This window comes from Phodopus roborovskii, unplaced genomic scaffold (assembly GCF_943737965.1).
Source record: "Phodopus roborovskii unplaced genomic scaffold, PHOROB, whole genome shotgun sequence".
In the NCBI taxonomy this organism is placed as follows: Eukaryota; Metazoa; Chordata; class Mammalia; order Rodentia; family Cricetidae; genus Phodopus; species Phodopus roborovskii.
This window is the reverse complement of record NW_026126511.1, coordinates 4,566,916-4,588,421: the sequence shown is the minus strand read 5'-3', so window position 1 is coordinate 4,588,421 and position 21,506 is coordinate 4,566,916. Positions and strand designations below refer to the sequence as shown.

The window sequence follows — 21,506 nt, the reverse complement described above, 5'->3', positions numbered from 1 at the left end:
CTGACTGACTGACTGACTAATTGACTGACTGACTGACTAACTAACAGGTGTGGTACAGTAACTGAAAGGCCACAGCAGACACAGATGCACACATAATAAAAGCATTATTCCAACTGATCAGCAAATGTGGATCACAGAGACAACGGTATCAGGACAACCTGCTTCAAATGGAAACAAAGTTAAACTTTTCTACTTCTGAACACACACACACACATACACACACACACACACATCCCAAACCAGGAAACAAACAAACATGTCCCCAAACACTAGGAGAAAAAAAATATAGATAAGGCTCTGATTAAAATTCAAACCCCCAAAACTCATAGAAACAGCAAACAGGAAAGTTTAGTCTCAAGGGCATCTGCGTAGGAATTGTGGATACTGCATGATTGTGTCTTGATTTCCACTGCCGTAGTTATGGCTCAACACCCCTACAACACTCTAAGAAATCATAGACTGATAATACTAAGAACCGTTTAAAGACATGGAGCAGCTATGAGGATAGACTTGTCTGCCTCTTGACCCAGCAAAGCCATTCCTAGATATATACCTCCAATAAAAAGACACTTACTTTGATGTTCTTTGCTCACACTGAAGACTTAGTAGCCAGAATAGGCCCCCGTGGGAGCCTTGCGCATCACTTTCAGTAAGGGAGATACAACTGCATGGGATTCATACAACTCAATGCCACAGCAAGGCAAACAAAGGGATACCTGCTGGAGCGTGAAGCAGACTCTAACCACACGGACTGGAGGAGCATCATCAAAAGAGGCCAGATGCAGAACGGCCCCTGGACGTGGCCCCGCTCCTGTGAACGCCCGCCACCCTTTGTTGGAGAGGAGTTGGGGACACAGGCAAGAAAGATACAGGGGACCTTCTAGGGTACTAGAAATGTGCAGGGCTACCCTCTGCGTGGTGGTGAACAATTCTCTCACACAAACCCATCCATGAACCTATAGACACACACATATAAGCACACAGACATGGACGTACTCTGCAATGTACCCATATGTTTACTCAAATATATGTGTGTGCATGTGCACGTATGAATATATAGATGCATACAAATGCATCCACACATAAATACACAGCTTTATCTATACCTGTGCCTACACACAAGCACCTGTGACATACAGCTACACACACATGTATGTATACACATCTACATACACATACATACTATACCCATCTACCATGCATAAGCATGAATACGTTCACGTTTCCATATATATGTTCATCCGTGTGAATATGTGTACATGCATTTTCATATAATACATATGTATATTCATACACATACAGCTATGTAAGTACCCATCTATTTATCAGCACACAAATGAATTTATCAGATTGTTAGGATTTATACACTCAGTGTGTTCTAATAAAGATCTTAAAAGCACAAAGGGTTTATACGTAAGAAGTTGTGCTCAGATGATTTAATTTGGTTTCAAGATGAAACCTACCATTTACTAAGTGCTGGCTTTGTAATGAGCAGTTATATGACGGGAATCTCAGAATGTGTTATTCAGAATGTATCAATGCACTACAACTCCCCATACACACTCTGGCTCCTAATACAAAGTTATCTAATCTTTATATAAAACAAATGACAATGCCACTTATTCCAAGTTTTATTCCTCTGCTAATAAATAAGTTTGTATGTGTTAAGGTCTTCGGAACGAGGTAGATAGCAAATGCCGCCGAGAGCTCTGCTAACCTGAGTTTCATCAGCAGGCAGCCTCTAATCGGACAGAGTTAAGAAGCTCCCTTCTCTCTCGTGCATCCTGGGTTAGAGAATGGGACATAACAAGCAAATGTCCAGACCATGAACGAACATACCGCGTCAATCCCGAAGCTCCTCAGCTTCTTGCTCAGCTCCTTCTCCAAGTTTGTCCTTAGTCCCTTAGAGGAGGGGTTGTTCCTCAGAGTTTTCCTGAAATGCGTCTTCTTACTTAATTTCTGTTCATTTTCTCGCCCTGAATTAAGGTTTATTATAAAGCAGATTTGAAGAGAATTGTACAAATTATTTCTCAGTGGAAAGTGACAACACACAACTTCAAGACAGAAAGTAAACATCTGTAAAGATTTTAAGGTTCGGGTATTTTACAGTAAGTATCTTAGCTTCTAAAACTGTTTTAAGTCTGCCTCAGAACATAGTGACTTCTAAAACTACGGATTGCTTACCCAAATTACAGTTAATCAACTTAAGAAACAGATGTTATATTTCTTTAATGTTTAATGTTTGTCAGTTAGAATTTATCTTATAAAGAGAAAAAGTCCAATCGATTTAAACTTTATTCAAGTTTTAAGGAGATAAATTTAGTGCATGCTAAGTGCACATTAAACTGGGTGATTATTCCCCTCTTCCAGATTTCCACCAAACAGAAAAGAGGTTAACGAAGTGAAAAAACCTATAATTTAAAACAAAAAAGCCAAACAAAGGAAAAAAATCAGAAAAAAAAAAAAAAAACCCAGGACATGTTCTTTTCATTTTCTATCCCCAATTGCACGTTTCTCCTTTCCTCTTTGTGGTTCTGGAACGGAACCCAGTAACTACAACCTCCACTTGCCCAATTCTACCTGTCCTGCCCACTTTAAAAACACGCCTATTTCCAGAGCGTGTGGAACAGCATCCTAACAGCATCCTAACAGTGAGGCTCACTCTGTCCAAGGTGGTTTAAGACCTACTTAAAAGACCCAATATGTGACAGGTCAGAATCTTAGAGACCGTCCAAGGCCAGATCCGAAAGAATGTCTCACAAACACGCTACCATTCTAGGATCCCATGTCCAAGCATTCGAAAGGACTGGCCATAAGCCAGCAAGATGTGTGTGCCTTCTTTCAGACTGGCTGTGGGGACCCTCCCACCCCACCCCATCCCCAACTACTCTCCTGTCTTAGCAGATGGTACTGTTAGCTGCTGCTGCCACCTGGATTTGTGGAAGATCATAAAAAAAAAATGCCTTTTGCTGTACACGTTTTTCCAGACAGCTGTCTGATCCCAATATTAAATCACATTCTATTATATTGATGAAGATGTTTTCTGTGGGGTTTCTGTTTGAGCCCAGGCTGGCCTCAAAGTCACGGTGATGAAATGCTAGGGTTATAAGCATGAGCCAAAATGTCCATCTATTAATTAACTTGCACAAAAAACAAATTCAGCCAAGTTAGTTTGCATATTAAATAGAAAAAAAATCCTACACGAAGATATGTTTTTTAATACTTTGCTATTCTAGTTTACTCAGCTGGGAATATCAAAGTATAATACGAATATGCCATTAAAAGTCAGAGGTCATCTTAAATCTTATACTGTTAGCATCACAAGGCTGAGTAACTACTGGTACTCTAGAACATTCTGCAGCCACACACATACACACAGAGACAAAAAGCAAAACCAGTCAAAACAAAACAAAAATCCAAATGCTTAACCAAACAACAAAAAACTCTGTCCTAAGAACTGATGACAATCAAATAATAAAATCAAAACGCATATTCTAAATCACTGACTTTGCTATCTAGTTGGCCAGTGTAGGGCTCAGGGAAAAAGGGTCATATCGCTACCACTAAAACTAGTAAGTAAAATTTTAAAAACTTGTACAGATACATGAAAACAAACCTCATTAAAAGTGTGTGTTTTAAAATGCCAATGATTAATATAGCAACACCAGGACTTAAAAATATATATCATGTAGATATTATGAACAGGACTGGTCTAGTCGTTTTTCAATTTGTAGCTTTGTAAAAAATAAGAAAAAAAATGGTAAGATCCTATCAACACAGGAGTTGCAAGAACTATTAAAACTTTACGTATTGTGGCTGAAGAGATGGCTGGGTAGTTACGAGCAACCCTCGCTCTCCCAAGGGATCTGGGTTCTGTTCCCCGCAGCAGAGTCAGGCAACGACCACTGTCTGCTCAAAGGGATCCGATCTGTCTAACGTTAGAAAACACACAGGTGGAGCTCTATGAGTTCGAGGCCAGCCTGGTCCACAGAAAGAGTTCCAAAAATGTCAGGGCTACAAAGAGAAACCCTGTCTTGCAGGGCAGCCTCCAAAGCTACAGAGAAAAAAAAAAGAAAGAAAAAGAAAAAGAAAAAAGACACAATTTTCATAAACTTCAAAAAATATGTAAAAGCAACTTTTGGAAATGCCAAATGAAATATGTTAGAAATATCAGTTCATCAGCCCCATTACAACAGCTGTTACATCCCACCATGGGGCCTTATTTCTCTCTACTTCATACCAGGTGCTGGGACTATGGCTCCCTGATAGAACCCTTGCCAAGCATGGGAAAGGCCCCTGGTTCAGTCCCCAGCACTGGAACAAACGGCGGTTTGGAAACAGACACTTCAGACTATCACTGTGAGACGCCACTCTGACACAAACCATTTCACATCATCTGGTGTACAATGCACGCGTCCTTTGTCATCTGGCCAGAGTATCTATATTCAAACAAAGGACTGGGAAATTTATTATACTTACCCGCAGAAAAACGGAATAAAGCAGGGCATACAGGGACATTAGGGGAACAGGATATAATACTGAATGTCATGCCGGGCAACACTACAACCAAATCTAAACGCCTTTCTTGTTCTCGGTATGGCATGATGTGCAGCGGGACTTGGATTTGAAGGTCCGTACCTGAGTAAATAATGCTTGGCGATTTCTTACCTTTTTCCTCCTCTGAAGAAAGTTCTTCTATTGGCTCTAGTACGTGTGACGAGAAGGCCTGCTCTGTTCATGAGGGCAGAAAGGAACAACAGAAACATGTTTGTTTCCTCCCAAATAGTTTATACACATGTACATGCATATACAAACTACCGTAGATACACATGCCCACAGACGCATTTTGCCAACATAACAAAGATGTACTGGGATAATATTGAGGGGGTCGCTTTTGATTTTACTATTTTATTTATTTAATTTTTAGACTTAGGGTCTTACGTAGCTGAGGCTAGCCTTTGACTCTCTCGATTCCACTTCCTAAATGACGAGATTATAACCGTGAGCTGCCACGCCTGGCTGCGCCAGCTACAACTGGTCACTTTTTCTCTTCAATTTCTAGGCATTTTCTATTAACTGCGAATATCATTTTAAAACTATGTATTTTAAGCATTCAAGTTAAAACTTCCCATTCATTAATCTCTTGTCTGACACACAGGGTACAACTTCAAAACTCTTTTCCAATGAGCCATCTACCTAAAATAGAATGCCAGAAATAAATAGGGTACCAGACCTCCCAAGAGGGATGTACCAGGCCTGGATAGCTCACACCCATGCCTGGCCACCCGTCAATATTCTGAACTGTTTGTTGGCTAGCAGTGTGGCAAGATGAAGAACCAGCAAAATACGAGTGCGAGACAGTGGCAGGTAAGCAGTCATAAAGACATGCATGTCCCGAAATTTGAGTTCTGTCCTGGAGAGCCTCAGGTGAGGCTACAGACTACAGAAAAGACTGGCCCACAGCCAGGTAAGATGAAGAGAGCCGCACGTTACCCCAGACCTCAGCTGGAGACTGGGGAATGACTTCTCTGGTTGACATTCAGGAGTGACATGCTATCCACCTGCACAAAGAAATCTGCCAGGAGCTCAATCAAACCAACCCCCTCCGAAAGGAGATGCCACCTGGAGTAGGCGCAGTGAGCGCATTCAGGATTTAGGCATCAACGCTGGCTTACACGTTACGTGGCTCACCCACCTTGGCTCAGAGATGACAAAGAACGCCTCTGTACTTGACACTTTACTTTCACCTTGGAGATGAAAGCTATTCCCTTCTATCCCAGCCTCCAGAACTGTGTTGTGTAACAGTTTCCTCCAAGATAGAAGCATTGTATCCTGCAGGAAGCTCCTTAAGCATGGAGGTAAACAAAATAACTCCAGGAAGTCCCTGAAGCTGAGCAGACTCACCAGGTCCCTCCCTGCCAGAGTATGCAATAAAAGCAGAGATTCCCTCCGAGACAGAGCTAGGCTGCAAACACTCTGAGAGCAGACCAGCTGCCTGGGAGAAGCGGAAACCAGCAGAGCTTCCGGGAAGAGGTTTAGAGCAGACACTCTCCAGCCAGCTGAGCTGCCTGCAGGCTCCAGGGTCCGAGCCTAGTCAGCCATGCTGGGGTGGGCTTTGGGGATGCAGCTGCCTTTGAGTCATTTCTGCTCCTGTGAGTAACCCCTCCCCCACATTCCTGTAGCTAAAACTCACCGGTTCACCAAGTTGGGCTTTGAGTTTGGTTGTATTTGTACTTTGACCTGCTGTGGGCTCCCTATGTGGGGTGAGTAGACACGTATGCTGCATCTCCCCAAGAAAAGTTTGTCACACAACAAATGGTCAGTGAGCCAACAGTTACTGAGTGTTCACAGGGCAGCCAGGAACTGATCTGAGTTGTTAACACATCTAACACTTCCCATTTGGAAAGTCTGGCTTTTATTATTGGGTGTTCCTAGTACACTAATTTGGATGGAGGTGTGGCTGTGTGAGTCAATAAATTTACATGTGTATATATACTATATATGTGAAATATATATATATAATATTATATATGTATATACATATATATATATATATATATATATATATATATATATATATGCGTCAACTCTTGCTTTGCCAGAAATCTAGTCAATCTATTGTCTATCATCAGTTGTTTGAGAGAAATGCATTCTAAACTATCTTTTCTCTCTCTCTTTCTTTCATGATTTCTCTAGACAGGATTATTCTGTTTAGCCCTGGCCATCCTGGAATTTGCTTTGTGGACCAGGCTGGCCTTGAACTCACAGAAACCCACCTGCCTCTGCCTCCTGAGTGTTAGGATTAAAGGCATGCACCACCACTACCACCCAGCTTTAAAAGATCTTTGAACACAGTCTATTTCTAGGTAGGAGACACTTTAAATTTGAAATGGGCCCATAGCTCCTTGAAGGGAAATTTAAATCCATTACGTACCACAAAAAGTTTTCAGAGTTGTCGTTTGGCATTGAGATTTTAAAATTATGTCTAGCTTGAAATGCAGAAATGACAGATCTAATAAAAACAACTAATTTCATGGTTAAAATAATTTTTTCCATCTTGTTTTTATGTATTATAGGGATTTTGACTGCCATTTATATCTGTGTACTCTGGGAACAGTGTAGAAGCCAGAAGAGAGTACCAGATCCCTAGTAAAGGTTGCGAGCTCCCAGGGTGGCACGGGGAATCTAACCTGGATCCTCTAGAACAACAGCCAGTGCTGTTTAATATCTCAGCCATCTCTCCAGCCTTGGTTTAAGTTTTTAAAAACCCACATGGTATCCAGGCCAGTCCCCTGGCCAAGCAGCCGCCCCTCTAGGGAGGCAGGCTCACCTTAAACTATGCTAATACAGTGGGTGGAGTGACTGATCCCTTCTACTGGGGTCTGACTCTGGCTCACTGCAGGCAGCTCTTGCTAACTCCCTCCTCATTTGCAGGTTCTTATTCCAAGACAGGGCAGAGAATGTCTGAAGAGGAGGGATTTATTAGACACACTAAACATGGGCCTTTTCTATCAAACGCTAAAACTCGTGCTCCTATGACAAGGAATTCAAATATTTTAATCTCCCCTGCCTTATAAGACTTTTATATGCAAGTATTTACCCCCACCCCCAATAAAGCTTTATTTACACAAAGATTCTGCTCCTTTCTGGGATTGAAGTGGCTGGCCCATTCTCTCTTCATTACCTGTATACTATTTAAGATATAGTCAACCAAACAAGGGATCAAACCCAGGCTACCAGGCCTGGCAGCAAACCCTTTGTCTACAGAGACACTTTTCTGTATCTCCACTGTAGTCTTCTGTTCTTATTTCAGTGTGTGTGTGTGTGTGTGTGTGTGTGTGTGTGTGTGTGTGTGCGCGCGCGCGTGCACATGCATGCGCACACACACATGTGTGTTCAGTTGTGTCCGTGCGGGTGAGTATGAAGTCAGGGGAGTGAGGTGCAGTCCTGGCCCCCACCACATTTACTGTTTCCTGCGCTGGGCTGCTGCGGGAGCCTCCAGGGACTCCCCGTCTCTACCTCCCATTCACCTCAGTAGCACTCGGGTTACAGATGTGGCTTCTGGAGACCCAGGTTCTAACCCCACCCTTGAGAGCCATCTCAGCTGCTACTCAGCTTTCATCTGTGCTTTTAAGGGTCAAGACCCAGGGTGGAAGGCGGTGATCAGATCCTAAACCACTTTTAGACAAGACAGGGATGTAGCATGCTCCTTGGTGGCATACAGCAGCTACGTTCTGTTAGCTACCGAGCGTGTTTGTTTCCTGGGACATGGGAAGACACACAAAGGGCAGAGGATAAAAGCTGAGGGAACCCCAGGCCAATAAGGGGGTTACAGCTGCGAATCGCCACCCATCTTCCCGGGTGTGGTTATAACACTTCCAACCCTTCATGCTGACTGGGGAACGAGTTCTGGCAGGGATTTCATCCCCCGGTGCCTTGCCCAGTCTGTTGCCTTTGGTTTCTATCTTTTCTCCGCATCTTCCTGACCAATCGCTGCGACTGTTTATTTTTAAAAGGTGACTTGCCACCACACTGAAGGTTACAAAAACAAGCAAGAATGCCCTGTGGGACATGTGCTGGTTGACTGGTCTTCCCGGGGAACTACCACCTCCTCGGAGACCATAAATAAATGAAGTATGGGAGTTAAAGGTGCCGTTGGTGAGCCCCACGACACACGCACGCTCCGCACGCTTTATGGCTTTGGCAGCGCGTTCGGTTTTCGGTCGTGTACTCCGTGAAGGCAGACGTTTTTACTAACCATGTTGTAGTTACTAAAGTGTTTCCTGGTTTATATAATCCAACCCTGCCGGCAATCTGGGTTAATGAGTTATCTAAGTTGGGGTGGGAGCTGCACCCGAAACATGGAGACCGCTGTTGAGACCTACCATGCACCGTGGTCAGGCTGGATGCACCGTCCAGAATCTTTGTGGCGGGGGCACTCACTGAAACAGAACAAAAGGAAAAGCTCATTGGCCTCGTCGTCGTTACAGGTCAAGCATCTGACCACACAGCCTCCAAAAAAGACACAGACAGCACACAGGAAGCCCGTGTCTCAAACAACAGATGCTATGCACTTGGCTTAATTTATTTAAATTTATTATTTCGAGGTGCTTGTGATAAAGCTCAGAGCCGGTACTTGGTGGCGAAGCACTCTACTACCTTTAAAAATAAATAACTGTACTGAGAAGTAATTACTGGTGTGTGTGTGTGTGTGTACGCACGTGCACCCATGTACATGTATGTGTGTGTAGCCTTTAGGATAGTCACAGGACTGTGTGGCCACAATCTCTAGCTAATCTTAGGGCATTTATCAGTCTTCCCCAAGTGCCAATACCTGTTAGCTATTGTGGCTCCTCTACCTGCCTCTTTAGCTGTGTCTTTAGACACAGTCCTTTGTTTGTCTGTGACTTGACTGGACATTTCACACATATAAAACTATGCGTTCTGGCTTCTTTGAGTTGGCATGTTTTCACTGATGTGAAAATTAGCATTATTTTCATGGTCATGTAACATTCCAGTGTGAAACTAGACCCCACCTGTCTATTACATGATGGGCATTGATGCTGTTTCCATTTAGGAAGAGTGAGTTCTGTAAACCACCCCAAGCATGACGCTAGAGGTGAAAGAATTATTAATTCAGGTGGAACTTTAGACAGAGGGAACCTGACTAGGTCAATACTAAATGCTATTTCTTTAGAAAGGCAAATCCCCCCAGCCTCTTCCCCAAGATTTCACAATTCCTATCTAGAGTCCTTGGAGTATCTGATTACACAGATTTTTTTCCTCCCTGTTAAACAACTTACCTATTAGTCTATTATTTCTTTCTCTAGTTCATCTTTAACCCTAATCCTACCCTAAAAACACTGGCCATAACCTTGTTGCCTCTGTACACTTGCAACTTTTTACAATAAATACTGGCAACAACATTCCACTCACACCTGTCCACAAACTGCTGCACAGTTAGAAAACAGAACGTCTGGACTTGTTCAATCAAGGTTTTGCGAATGACAGCCTGTGAGAAATATCGGGCCTGCTGATGTTTCTGTCAACAAAGTTTTATTGAAACATAGCCAAGATCACTGTTTTACCATCTATGGCTTGTTCTGTAATGTCACACTGGAGTTGTATAGTTTCAGAAGAGCATCTTACTATGTAATTTCAAACAGTTACTCTCTCAATACCCATTCCTTTACAGGAAGAAAAAAAAATCATTGGGGAAAGAAAAAAAATCTAGATGTTTCCCCAGCTTTAAAGTCAGAAGATTGGGCTTTGATGGGACTCGTCCTCTCACAGCATGCCTCCAAAGCCACGGAACACTCTCCCCTCTGATGAGGGCACTAAAGGATAGAAATTACTAAGGTGCGGCCTCTCCCTTAAGACAGAAGGCACTAAGGGGTAAGGGGACTGACTGAAATGACTAAGATCTAAGCCTGATCACCAGGCTCCTCCTAACCGACGCTTCTAACGTCACTCCTGATGGTAGCAGGGAAGTCAGACCATCCCAGACAACACTGAGACTCACCCCAGCGGTCCACAGATCTCACCACTGAGAAGCTTCCCAGTGGTCCACAGATCTGACCACTGAGACTCACCCCGGCGGTCCACAGATCTGACCACTGAGACTCACCCTGGCAGTCCACAGATCTGACCACTGAGACTCTCCCTGGAGGTCCACAGATCTGACCACTGAGAAGCTCCCTGGCGGTCCACAGATCTGACCACTGAGACTCACCCTGGCGGTCCACATATCTGACCTCTGAGACTCTCCCTGGAGGTCCACAGATCTGACCACTGAGAAGCTCCCCGGTGGTCCACAGATCTGACCACTGAGACTCTCCCTGGCGGTCCACAGATCTGACCATATCCACCTGGGAACTGGAAAGCCTCCATCTCGCCACGGATGGGTTAGATTTTTTGATTATGTCACTCCAATGCCGACCTTTCCATTATTATTTGGATTTTCTCATCTGAAACTGTAGGGTGTGTGTTGTCTTTCATGAAGAGAACTTCACTGTCATCCCTCCAACGGGACTTTTAGATCTTTCTCCGAGCTGGAGGAGGAACTGGGGGAGAGTAAGCTGCCCTTGGGACCCCTATGTATGGGCTATGGACCACCCACCCCCAATTCTTCTAATCCCAATGACATCAATACATTTTCTTACCATATCTGTACCACATACTTCTTTAGGTAAATTTACACAAACAGCCATGCAAACATTATATTCATTTAAAACCAAAAAAATACTTGAAAAATTAAAGAATGAATTCTATCATATATCAAAATCTTAGCAATTGATTTCTCATACCCCATTGGATATGGTTTCCTATCCTAGACTATCTGGACTCTCCACTCGGAGAAAATCTGTGACTGCTGTTTCTTTTCTTTTCTGCTCGTATATTTGGCACCATTTTCTTTGTTGGCTATTCTTTTAACTTTCCTCTCCTCCCTGAAGTGTGTATTTTAGGTCCTGAGTCCAGATCCTGCTCTTAGCCCCTCTCCCTCCCCTCTCTCCACCTTCCAACCTCTCTGGCTTTAAGAGGGTTCAAAGAGGAAGCCCCTGTAAAGACGGCAGTGAAATCTGTTAGCCAAGCTCCTAAGCACCACAGTGGTGATGTGCTTCTGTCACCATGCAGTCCTGTCCTGGTCTCGTGAGTGGTGCCCCTCTGTGCCCAGGCTCAGTCCTGGGAGCGCTCCGAAGCCCTGTACACAGGGCACATCTGATCTGACGGTCCCTCGCAAGTATCACCTGCTCTCTGACTTCCTCTACCCAGAGTGCTTTTCTTCTCCTTTCAGAAATAAAAACATTTAGATTATTTCACTATCAGTGAAAACAAAAAAGTATGGTGTGGCATTGATGGCGCACGCCTTTGACCTCAGCACTCGGGAGGCAGAGGCAGGCGGAGCTCTCTGAGTTTGAGGCCAGTCTGCTCTACAGAGCGAGTTCCAGGACAGGCTCCAAAGCAACACAGAGAAACCCTGTCTCTTGTTTGCTTGTTTTGTTTTTTGTTTTTGTTTTTTGAGACAGGGTTTCTCTGTGCAACAGCCCTGGCTGTTCTGGAACTCGCTCTGTAGACCGGGCTGGCCTGGAACCCAGAGAGATCCACCTGCCTCTGCCTCCCGAGTGCTGGGATTAAAGGTGTGGCCCTACTATGACAGCTATCAATCACATCCAGATGGGATCTCTGAACCCAGAGCTTGCAGATTTGGCTAGACCACCTAGCTAACAAGCCCTGGAGATTCCCCTCTCCACCCCCTGGTACTGGGGTTATAGACCTGTGCTACTGCACCCAGCTAATCCCTCGCTTGTCCCTGGGTGCTGGGGATCAAACTCAAGTCCTCAGGCTTGCATAGCAAAGATTTTACTACGCAGCCCTCTCCCCAGTCCCCAGGTCTGATCACAAGTAAGGACGACGGGGGACCTGCTAAAATCCTCAGTATCCAGTCCCGGTCACGTCAGAGTAACCTTGGCCACTGATCATGCTCTTCCCCAAATGTGAACTTGCATGATGCCAACATTCTCTCTTACGCGTTCCTTTACAAGTCAAACTGCCAAATCAAAACTGAGTTACGAGATCGACAGCCTTGGGTTACAGGGTTGGGTCAAAGTCAGAACCAAAATGGACCGCATGTCATCACCAAATACATCGTTTCCAAGGGGGGAAAAAAAAGTCCCTAGAATAAAGTCAGTAAGCAAGGAAAAAAACAAAACCAAAAACAAGAGCATGAGGAACCTACACACTTACTGGGTGCGGCGGGGACGGCTGACTTACAGTCCGGTGCTTGCCAGGGCAGGGCGTTCGCTGAAATGACAAAAAATATAAGTTAAAAGTGAAAACTGTAACACAGGAGCAGGCTTTGGCAGCAAGCTGTCCTAAATTCTGCCACCAGAAAAGCAGCTGGGAAGCCTGCATGACGTAGAGCGCCTGGCTCTGCGCAGCGGGCTTGGCTCGAGTTCTTTTAAGGCTTTTTTTTAAAAAAATGGCTTCCAGCCAACTATATTTAAATAAGCATTAGTCTGTACATCTTGTCACCCGGGCACTCGTTGTTCTAAGAGAAGTTGAAGGAAATTATAAACCTGTCTCCTCTCTTTATTTATCTATCCCATAAAAAGACGGGAGGAAATTCAGCTTGTGTCCCATTACCAAACCAGGCAGTGTGTGTCCTTTACAATCTGGGCCACGCCGAGGCCAAGCCTGGAACCTGCGGGCAGAAGTCTAGCTTTTAGCTGCGATTTTCTTCTGGCCCAGAGCGTGCCTGACAGGAGAGATGGCCAGGCTTCTGCTGCTGTAGGCCACTCCTGGGACCAAGCTGCAACCCTAAGCTAACAGAGGCAGGGGATGCAGAAAGCCTTTGCAGAACTTGAGGAGTTACGTGTTTAATGTCCACACTGAAAGCTAGCACTAGCGCGTCACTGGTGTACTTCAAGTGGGTTGTTACTCCATTTAATCCCGGTATCAAAGCTTGAGTGTAGCTTCTATTAAACCTCCAGTGTTAGAGACGAAGAAGCTGAATACACACTCACAAAGATGGGGGAGTGGGGGAGGTGGAGGGGGTAGGGGGGGTTTGAACTCACTCTTCCTAGGCCCTGTCGTATGTGTATAAATCCAGAGACGGGACGCAGGGCAGGAAAGATGGTTCAGTGGTTAGGGGTGTTTGCTGCGCTTGCAGAGGACTTGGGTTTAGTTTCCCAGCACCCACACGGCAGCTCACTACCATCTGTCGCTCCAGTTCCCGGGGATCTGACACCCTCTTCTGGCCTCCACACTGGTCCTGCACGCACACGGCACACACACATGCATACATACATGCAGGCAAAAACACTCACAAGGAGGCAAATGACCACTAAACAGAGCTGTGCACAAAGTTGCTGAATGAATTACATATAAAATATTAAATGAGTTTAGATTTTCTTAATTCTTAAAATTCCTGGGTAATGACAACATGTCTCTCAAATACTAAAAGAACATGAGGACACATATCCCAAATAAAAATTCCAAGTAAAATGCTACTTTAGTAGTCACAAATCAGCAGGCCCAGATTTTCTGTACCCAAAGCTGTCAGGCAAATCACTTAGGCTATATCACAGGTGTCCTGTCCTTACCTTTCAGCTCACCAACACTGCCGTATGGTTTACTGGTAAATTCTCTAATCTGCAAAAGACAAAAACAGTCTGCTAGCAATTCATGTTCTAGACAAGAGATGGACAGATCGCTGGAAGCCACACATGGTCCTTGGTAAATTAACCTTTTCACTGACTCACACCAACATGCACCTCCTGACAGAGGAAGGAATTGTAGAAAAGCAATACGAACGGCTATTTTTCTCCAAGTGATCTTGAACAAAAGACCTACCTAACCCTCATATGCATTGTCTGAGGCATCTCTGTGTCTAAAGTAGCTTCGGGGACCATTTATTTGGATGCATTTACTCTTGCAAGTAATCCCAGGGAGGAAGTGGTCCACTCCCATCATCTTCAACTTAGGATGCCATAGACTAAGCCCCTCGGTCCTCAGATCAAAGGCGCTTTGTGGGGGGGGGGGACGGGGGCGCTTTTGGCGCAGGGCCCCTCTCAGTGCAGATTCCTCCGGTGCGGAACCCTCCCCGAGGTACCTGTTGCTTCTGACTGAGGATGAGCTCACTCTGCTCCTGCACTTTCTGGCCCAGCTCTTCTACCCGCCTCTTGTAGAAAACATTATCTGCACTCAGATCTTCCATCATCGAGCTTCGGAGCTTCTCTATGTGTGACAGGAGCTGGAGGAGGGAAGAGCAAGTGGGGGGCACATCAGTCCTCAGGGTGCGCGCGCGCACGCATGAGCTTTTCGGTTTTTTCTCGTTTGCAGATTTTATGCACTCGTGTTGACTTCTCTGCTGGCTCCCTTGTGGTCTCCGTGCATTGAGTCATTATTCGGAAAAATCTTCAGGCAATGCATTCCAAGGCCCTGGCTGGACTTGCAGTTCATGACCTGAGACAGAAAAGGCTGACCAGGTGGGCAGCTGAGTCAACTTGAGCGGGTTCTATGAACTAACACGCAGCTGCTCGGTGGTGACTAAGGATGAGGGTCTCGCCTCTGGGATGAACTTTTTACACAGCCCTGGCCCCTGCCCTTAGATCCACGCGTAACACGCAGCTCGGTTGGGCAACCGTGCGCTGGAGAGTCCATGTGGTCCATTTTATTCTCCCAGCGATCAGCATAATCACAGGTCCGTACAGGTAGGGGCTTCAAGAATAGAGGGAGAAGGGGGGAGGGAGTACCAAATGGAGAGAGAGGGGGTAAAATGCCATAGATGCGTCTTTAGAGACTATGACGGTTAACCTCTTTCTTCTTTCTCCCAGTACGTGCGTGTGGTCCGTGTGTGCGAATGTGAGAACGCACACACGTGCCCATGTCCATGAGGAGGCCCACGGTTGACGCTGGGCGTCTTCCTCATTACCCCTCATCTCATCTTATTCAGGCAGACTATCTCAACCCAGCCCTGAACTAGCTGATGTGGCTAATCCCAACAGCCTTCCAAGGCTGCCGAGTCTGCTGAGCACTTCCACGGTTCCCGGTACCTGAACTCCTGTCCTCTTGTGTGGCAAGCTCTTTAACTGCTGGGCCAACTCCTTGGCCCGTGCGATGGTCAACCTTGCCTTGTCATCTTAGTGGGATCTGGAACCCAACACAGAAAGGAACTAAGCTTGTCTGCACAGGATTTTCTCAACCGAGCTGTCTGAAGCAGGAAGACCCACCGTGAGCGTGGGCGTCATTCTACCAGACAGGTCCTGGACTGGACAAGAAGCTGAAGGGGACCTGAGAGGTGACATTCACTTCTTTGTTTCTCCACAGTGAGGCGTAATGCAGTCAGCTGCCCGGAGCTCCCCATCCAAGGACAACTGTGAGCCAGAGTAAGGCCTGCCTTAAGCTGCCTTTGCCATGCACTTTGTCACAGTCGCCCATAAACTGACACAGAAACTTAAAGCCAAGAAAAAAAAAAAAAAAAAACGCTTCTGGTAATTTAAGCAATGCCTGTTCAAGCAATTTCAGTAGCTGACAAAACAGAATGGGAATAGAAAAACAAAACGAGTCATAAGGCAGCTTGGTAACTGGTACTCAGGATAGTCTGCATCTGACACCTCATGGGAAGCCAGCGGGGTGGACTCATCCATCAGACGGAGGGAAACAGCTTTGTCCGATGATGGGATGAGCGTGTAGTGGGCTCTTTCTGCTCTTGCTTGCTTCTTTGAAAGACTGAGTTTTAACTTTGTGTATAGGTGTCTGCCTGTGTGGGTCTGTGCACACAAGTGTCTGGAGCTGGGTGTAAGCATTGAGAAGCTACTGGGTATGGGATCTGGGAACTGAACTTCCGGCCTCTGCAAGGACAGTATGTCCCCTTCAGCTTGGTGGTGAGGTTTAAGTCAACACTTGCTACGATGCTAAGTATCCCCCGATCTTGTGTATCCCAATGATGCTACAGAAATGCAGTCTAGACTCATGGTACAATGTGGAAACTCAGGTCTGGAGAGGCAACAAAAGTGACTCGCGCACCTGGCTTCAGAGTGAAGGATCTGCACATGTCATGGTCTTGTCTGTGAAGGTCCCTGGGTTCCCAAAAAGCGAATGTACAAACACTGGGCTTCAGCATGTGGGCAGCCAGAGAAGAACACTTAGAGCCTGCTGGATTCCAAGAACTCCCCCAAGAAACAAAGTGTCCAGAACTTTCAGGCATAGTAGTGCAAGACTTGCATCCCAGCACTTGGGAGGCAAGAGGCAGGCAGATCTCTGTGAGTTCAAAGTCAGCTTCATCTACTTGTGAGTTCTAAAGCAGTCAGGGCTACTTAATGACACCTTGTCACAAGACAAAACAAAAACTCAACACATCTAGATGGTTGGAGGGGCATGTCCCCATGACCTCCACAGGCCATCTGAGAAACCCTTAGAAATCAGAAAGAAATTCTAGTAAAAATGCTCGGGGTTGGAGTGGAGCGCATCAGACTGAGGAGCTATGCCAGCCCTCAGGAAGCAAGGGAACCCAGAAAAAAAAATCAAAATCAAGGGGTGACGTCACCGTGATACCACAGTCAAGAAAGGTGTAGAATATGATGAGAGAGGAATTCAGAGCTTCAACAAGACAGTCGGATACTATCTCTCGGAGCCCCTGTGTGTGTGTGTGTGTGTGTGTGAGTGTGTGCGCGTGTGAGTGAGTGTGTGTGTGTGCGTGTGTGTGAGTGTGGTATGTGGTGTGAGTGTGTCTATGTGTGTGTGCATGTATCTGTGGTGTGTGTGAGTGTGTTTGAGTGTGTGTGCATGTGTGTGTGTATGCACATGTGTGTGTGGTATGTGTGTCTATCTGCGTGAGTAGTGTGTGTGTGTGTGAGTATGTGTGTGGTGTGTGTGGTGTGTCTGTTTGAGTAGTATGTGTGTGTGGTGTGTGTGAGTGTGTGTGGTGTGTGTGTCTATGTGTGTGTGTGGTGTGTGTTTGTGTGTGAGTGTGTGTGTCTGCATGTGTGGTATCTTTTCAAGCTCCCTGCTGTGCTCTGAACCCTTGCCCATAACACCAGTCACCTCTGTCACCATGTGACCATAACACCCCCCCCACCCCCACCCCAGGCTCTCAGGCTGGGTCGGAAGGTCACACCTCGGATTATCTGTGACTCCCTTTGAACTCCCACCAATGTTATTTTAAAAAGGAAAAAGACTGCCAAGAACCTGGCTAAAGCAATAACAAGCTGGCACAGGCAACTTCCCCAAAGCAGAGAGACATAGTATGTACATTGTGGGGAGAGTGGGCGCCAGTCACGTGTAATAATTACTAGGTCTCGGGCGGAGATGCCTGCGTTTGATTAATTCACTGTTGGGGTGTAAGTGAGGCAGCTTCTAAACAGCAGGGCCAGCAGACAGAGGGGCGGCATACCCTGGCCGGGCACAGCCCAGCCTTAGGCCCCTTAAGTTCCAGACTCTTCCCAAAGAGGAAGGTGAAAGCGAGGGACGGTCCCAGAGGGCCGTGAGGCCAATGACCACGCTGGGGATCCCTGTGGAGGGATGCACCTTCCAGAAGCTAACCCAGGCTAACCCTAAAGAGCTCCACAGGGAAACACAACCTAGGTAACGTTCAGAGTACAGCTTGGGGGTTCGTGAGCCTCAGCAAGTCAGTCGAGCCTAAGACTCCCGTCCCACAGACTGTATGAGATGATTTACGTGGACCGTTGGAGGCTAAATCTGGGACAGTCTGCCACAGCGAGCCGAAAACTGATGCAAGGGAAGCTGCCGGAGAAGAACAAACGGATAGGCTTTCCGTGTCCACAAAAAGAGAGACCCGGATGAGGCTAGAAAGATCCGGGGGTAAAGTACACGTGCACAAGCACAAGGAGCAGAGTTCAGACACCCGGCACCGAGGAACAGCTGAGCAGGTTGCTGTACTTGGGAGGTGGTGGGCACGACCCCTGGGTCCAGCCAGCTGTCCAACTGTCCGCATCACCAAGCTCCAGGTTCAGCAAGAGATCCTGCCTCAGTGGACAGCGATTGGACAAGATATGCTCAGCATCAACTGTTAGGATAAAGCGGGAGGGGGACCTTGGCGGATTCCACTGCCGGAGAGGCAGAGGGACAAACACTCCAGGCAGACAGAGAGCTTAAATGAGAAGTTGTGTTAGAAAGGGGAGGGAGAGGGACAGTAAAAGAGGTAAAGAGACACAGAGAGAGGACAGAAGAAAACAGGAAAAAGTCCTGTCTGCCCCAGGAGAACCGCAGGGAAGGCAGGCGGGAAGGCTGGGGGTGTGTGGGGGGGACAGAAAGAGAGAGCAGAAAAGAGAGAGCTGGGAGAGAGAGAGGGAGAGAGAGAGAGAACGTGTAAGTAGGAGGAGGTCTGTCTTTTAAAGGGGTCCTTTGCACCTGTGCTGACCAGGGCACCGCCTGAGTGCATTCTGCCAGGTGACAGGGGCGGGCCAGCCCAATGCCCGAGTCCTTACATCAACCTGTGCCCACACATACAGTGCACATATGATCACATGGCATGTGAACATGCATGCACACACACACACACGACTATATAATCTTTGGTAATAGGATACTCTCCCTACTATATGAAAGCTGTACTTAGTACTGAAGAAATGTTATTTTAAGGAATGTGGATGAGCAAACAGTATTCTATGCAGAAAAAAGGTCTGTTAGCAACACAGAGGCCACAAAAGACAATACTATTAGAAAGCAAACAAACAAATCTTCTGATGTACACACTGAATATGGATCAGGGAATCACATTTATAACAAAGTTTTGTTTTCATTAGGTCCTTAATGTTAACAGTCTTTTATTTATGTTCCAGCTTTGAAATGCAAAAAAAAAAAATAGATATATAAAATTCAATAACATAAAAATCATGGACACATGAAACATCTAAGATCATCATACTTTTAAGCATAAAGTACTTATTATCTAGAAAGTGCAAATTCAATTTTTGTAAAGAAATATAACATTTTGATTTGGTGACATATTATTTATGATTTATTAAAGCTTGCCTGAGAATTCAGAAAGCAAAGTCAGCCAGCCACAGGCTATAGAAGCCAGGCAGTGATGATACACACCTTTTAATCCCACCACTTGGGAGAAAGAGGCAGGCAGATCTCTGTTAGTTCAAGGCCACACTGACTATGTGAAATTGATCCAGGGCTAAGAGAAACAGCTCACACCAAGGTGATCTCAGCACCTGGGATCACGTCTTTAATCCCAGCCCTAGAGAGGTGTGTAAAAGACTGGAGCCCAGTGTCTCTGGATTTTCTCCAGCCACGCTGAGGAGAGGCAGCCGTCTGAGGCCTGGTGAAGAGCCTGTGGACCAGCCCTTTCAGACTGAGCTAGAAGGAGCTACTGGCCGGATGCTTTGCTTTTCTGATCTCTAGCTTGAGGCTTGAACCCCAACATCTGTCTGTGGGCCTTTTATTTATGGTGCTACATTTAGATATGCTCATTGGTGTAATAGTGGCATGAATGTTGTAGGAGTAACCAATCACTTTATGCTCGGGTTAAAGGCCTGCTCCACAGGAAGGGACTCCTGCCTGGCTCTGTAAACTAGGCCAAGAAGTTGTGACTGGAGAGTTTGTAGGCAAAAGGGGAAAGCTTACTGCTAGTATTTTCCTAATGGGACGCTATCAAATGCTTCTAAATACCTCCTCTATACCTGTAGATTAACATAGCTCTCCACCCTGCTCTGTGCAGTGGACAGTGGTTAACATAGAGATTCACAACTGACCCAAGTACAGAGAGTCAGTGATTGTGTGTGTTCATCCCCATACAGGACATTTACTCCCTACACGCGCGCACGCGCATGCGCACGCGCACCAAGGCTCAGGGAAGAGAGGATAAGAAGATGGCAGGACACAGAGATGGAGGAGCCCATCTACAAAACAGTTGGGCATGATATGTCACCCAGGAAACTGGTCAGCTTCCCCTTTGGGTTTAGTCTTGTTAATAAGGGGATTTAAAGACATATTCGGAAGGAAGCTTGAGAACGTTCTTTTTTTAGAGTTAAAGAGAAAACCAGCAGGTTATGCTGACAAGCTGCAAGTGTTGGCAGCAGCCTGGAGGGAGGGAGGCCATGGGGAGAAGGGAGGGAATCTTTACGCCAGTGAGCAGTCCCATGGTGAAGGGCACGGGGCGTCAGAGGAAGAGCAGCATGCCATGCCATGCCGAGGAAGGGAAGGAGGAGGGCACAGTGTGCCTCTCTGAGCTGGGACTTAGAAGAGGGGGCAGGCTCCAGTGTCATCGGACTATGAACAGGATGTTGCTTCACTGGTGAACTCCAGGAGGCTGTGGTTGCCTACGTCAGAGAAGGCCACTCAGCAGTCCAGTATGGAGGGGGAGGCGCTCAAGAGGCCCCACCTGGAGCTGAGGAGCTGCGGGCAGTGATGCCTACAGGGGAGACAGGGCCACTGTTCGTCATGGCTGTGGTACCCATGTGCATATGGGTGACACTGACTGGAATCAGCGGTTGTGTTTTAGGCAGATTTTAGAAGGGAGACATGAATTTGGGAGGAGGAGGGGACACAGCAGAGAAGTCCAAGTCTAGAATGAGATTGGGGTGGAGCTAGGGATGGGCGCGGTCTAAATACACTGCATGCATGTGTGAAACTCTCAAAGCACAACTAGCTTAGAAAAAGAAAGTCACCATTTATAACATAGAAAGAAAGTTGAACAGGAACTCAGAAAGGAGGAGCAAGTGCTTAATTTTGTTTCAGATCTATAAATAACTTCAGCTTTGTCACTCATTTCTCCTGAAATGTTAAGTAGGGATGTACTACTTTCATTACTGAATAAATTAGAAATTCTTTTCAAAAACAGCCAACATGTATGTGGCATGTGTATGTGATGTGTGCTGTGTGGTGTGTGGTGTGTGTGTGTGTGTGTGTGTATGTGCATGCATGTGTGTATCTGTGTGTGTGGTGTGTGTGTGAGTGTGATTGAGTGTGTGTGATTGAGTGTGTGCATGCATGTGTGTGTATCTGATGTGTGGTGTGTGTGTGTGTATGTGCATGCA

The 21,506-nt window shown here is 46.1% G+C and overlaps 1 protein-coding gene across 1 annotated transcript in view; it reads right to left on the bottom strand.

Annotated features, from left to right (window-relative positions):
• Window positions 1-21,506, bottom strand: part of Dzip1 (DAZ interacting zinc finger protein 1) — a 58,287-nt gene that overhangs the window by 10,934 nt on the left and 25,847 nt on the right. The window contains 6 exon segments of the mRNA XM_051195747.1: window positions 1,840-1,976; window positions 4,669-4,731; window positions 8,886-8,942; window positions 12,745-12,801; window positions 14,103-14,151; window positions 14,612-14,752. Coding sequence (XP_051051704.1) covers window positions 1,840-1,976; window positions 4,669-4,731; window positions 8,886-8,942; window positions 12,745-12,801; window positions 14,103-14,151; window positions 14,612-14,752 — 504 coding nt within the window.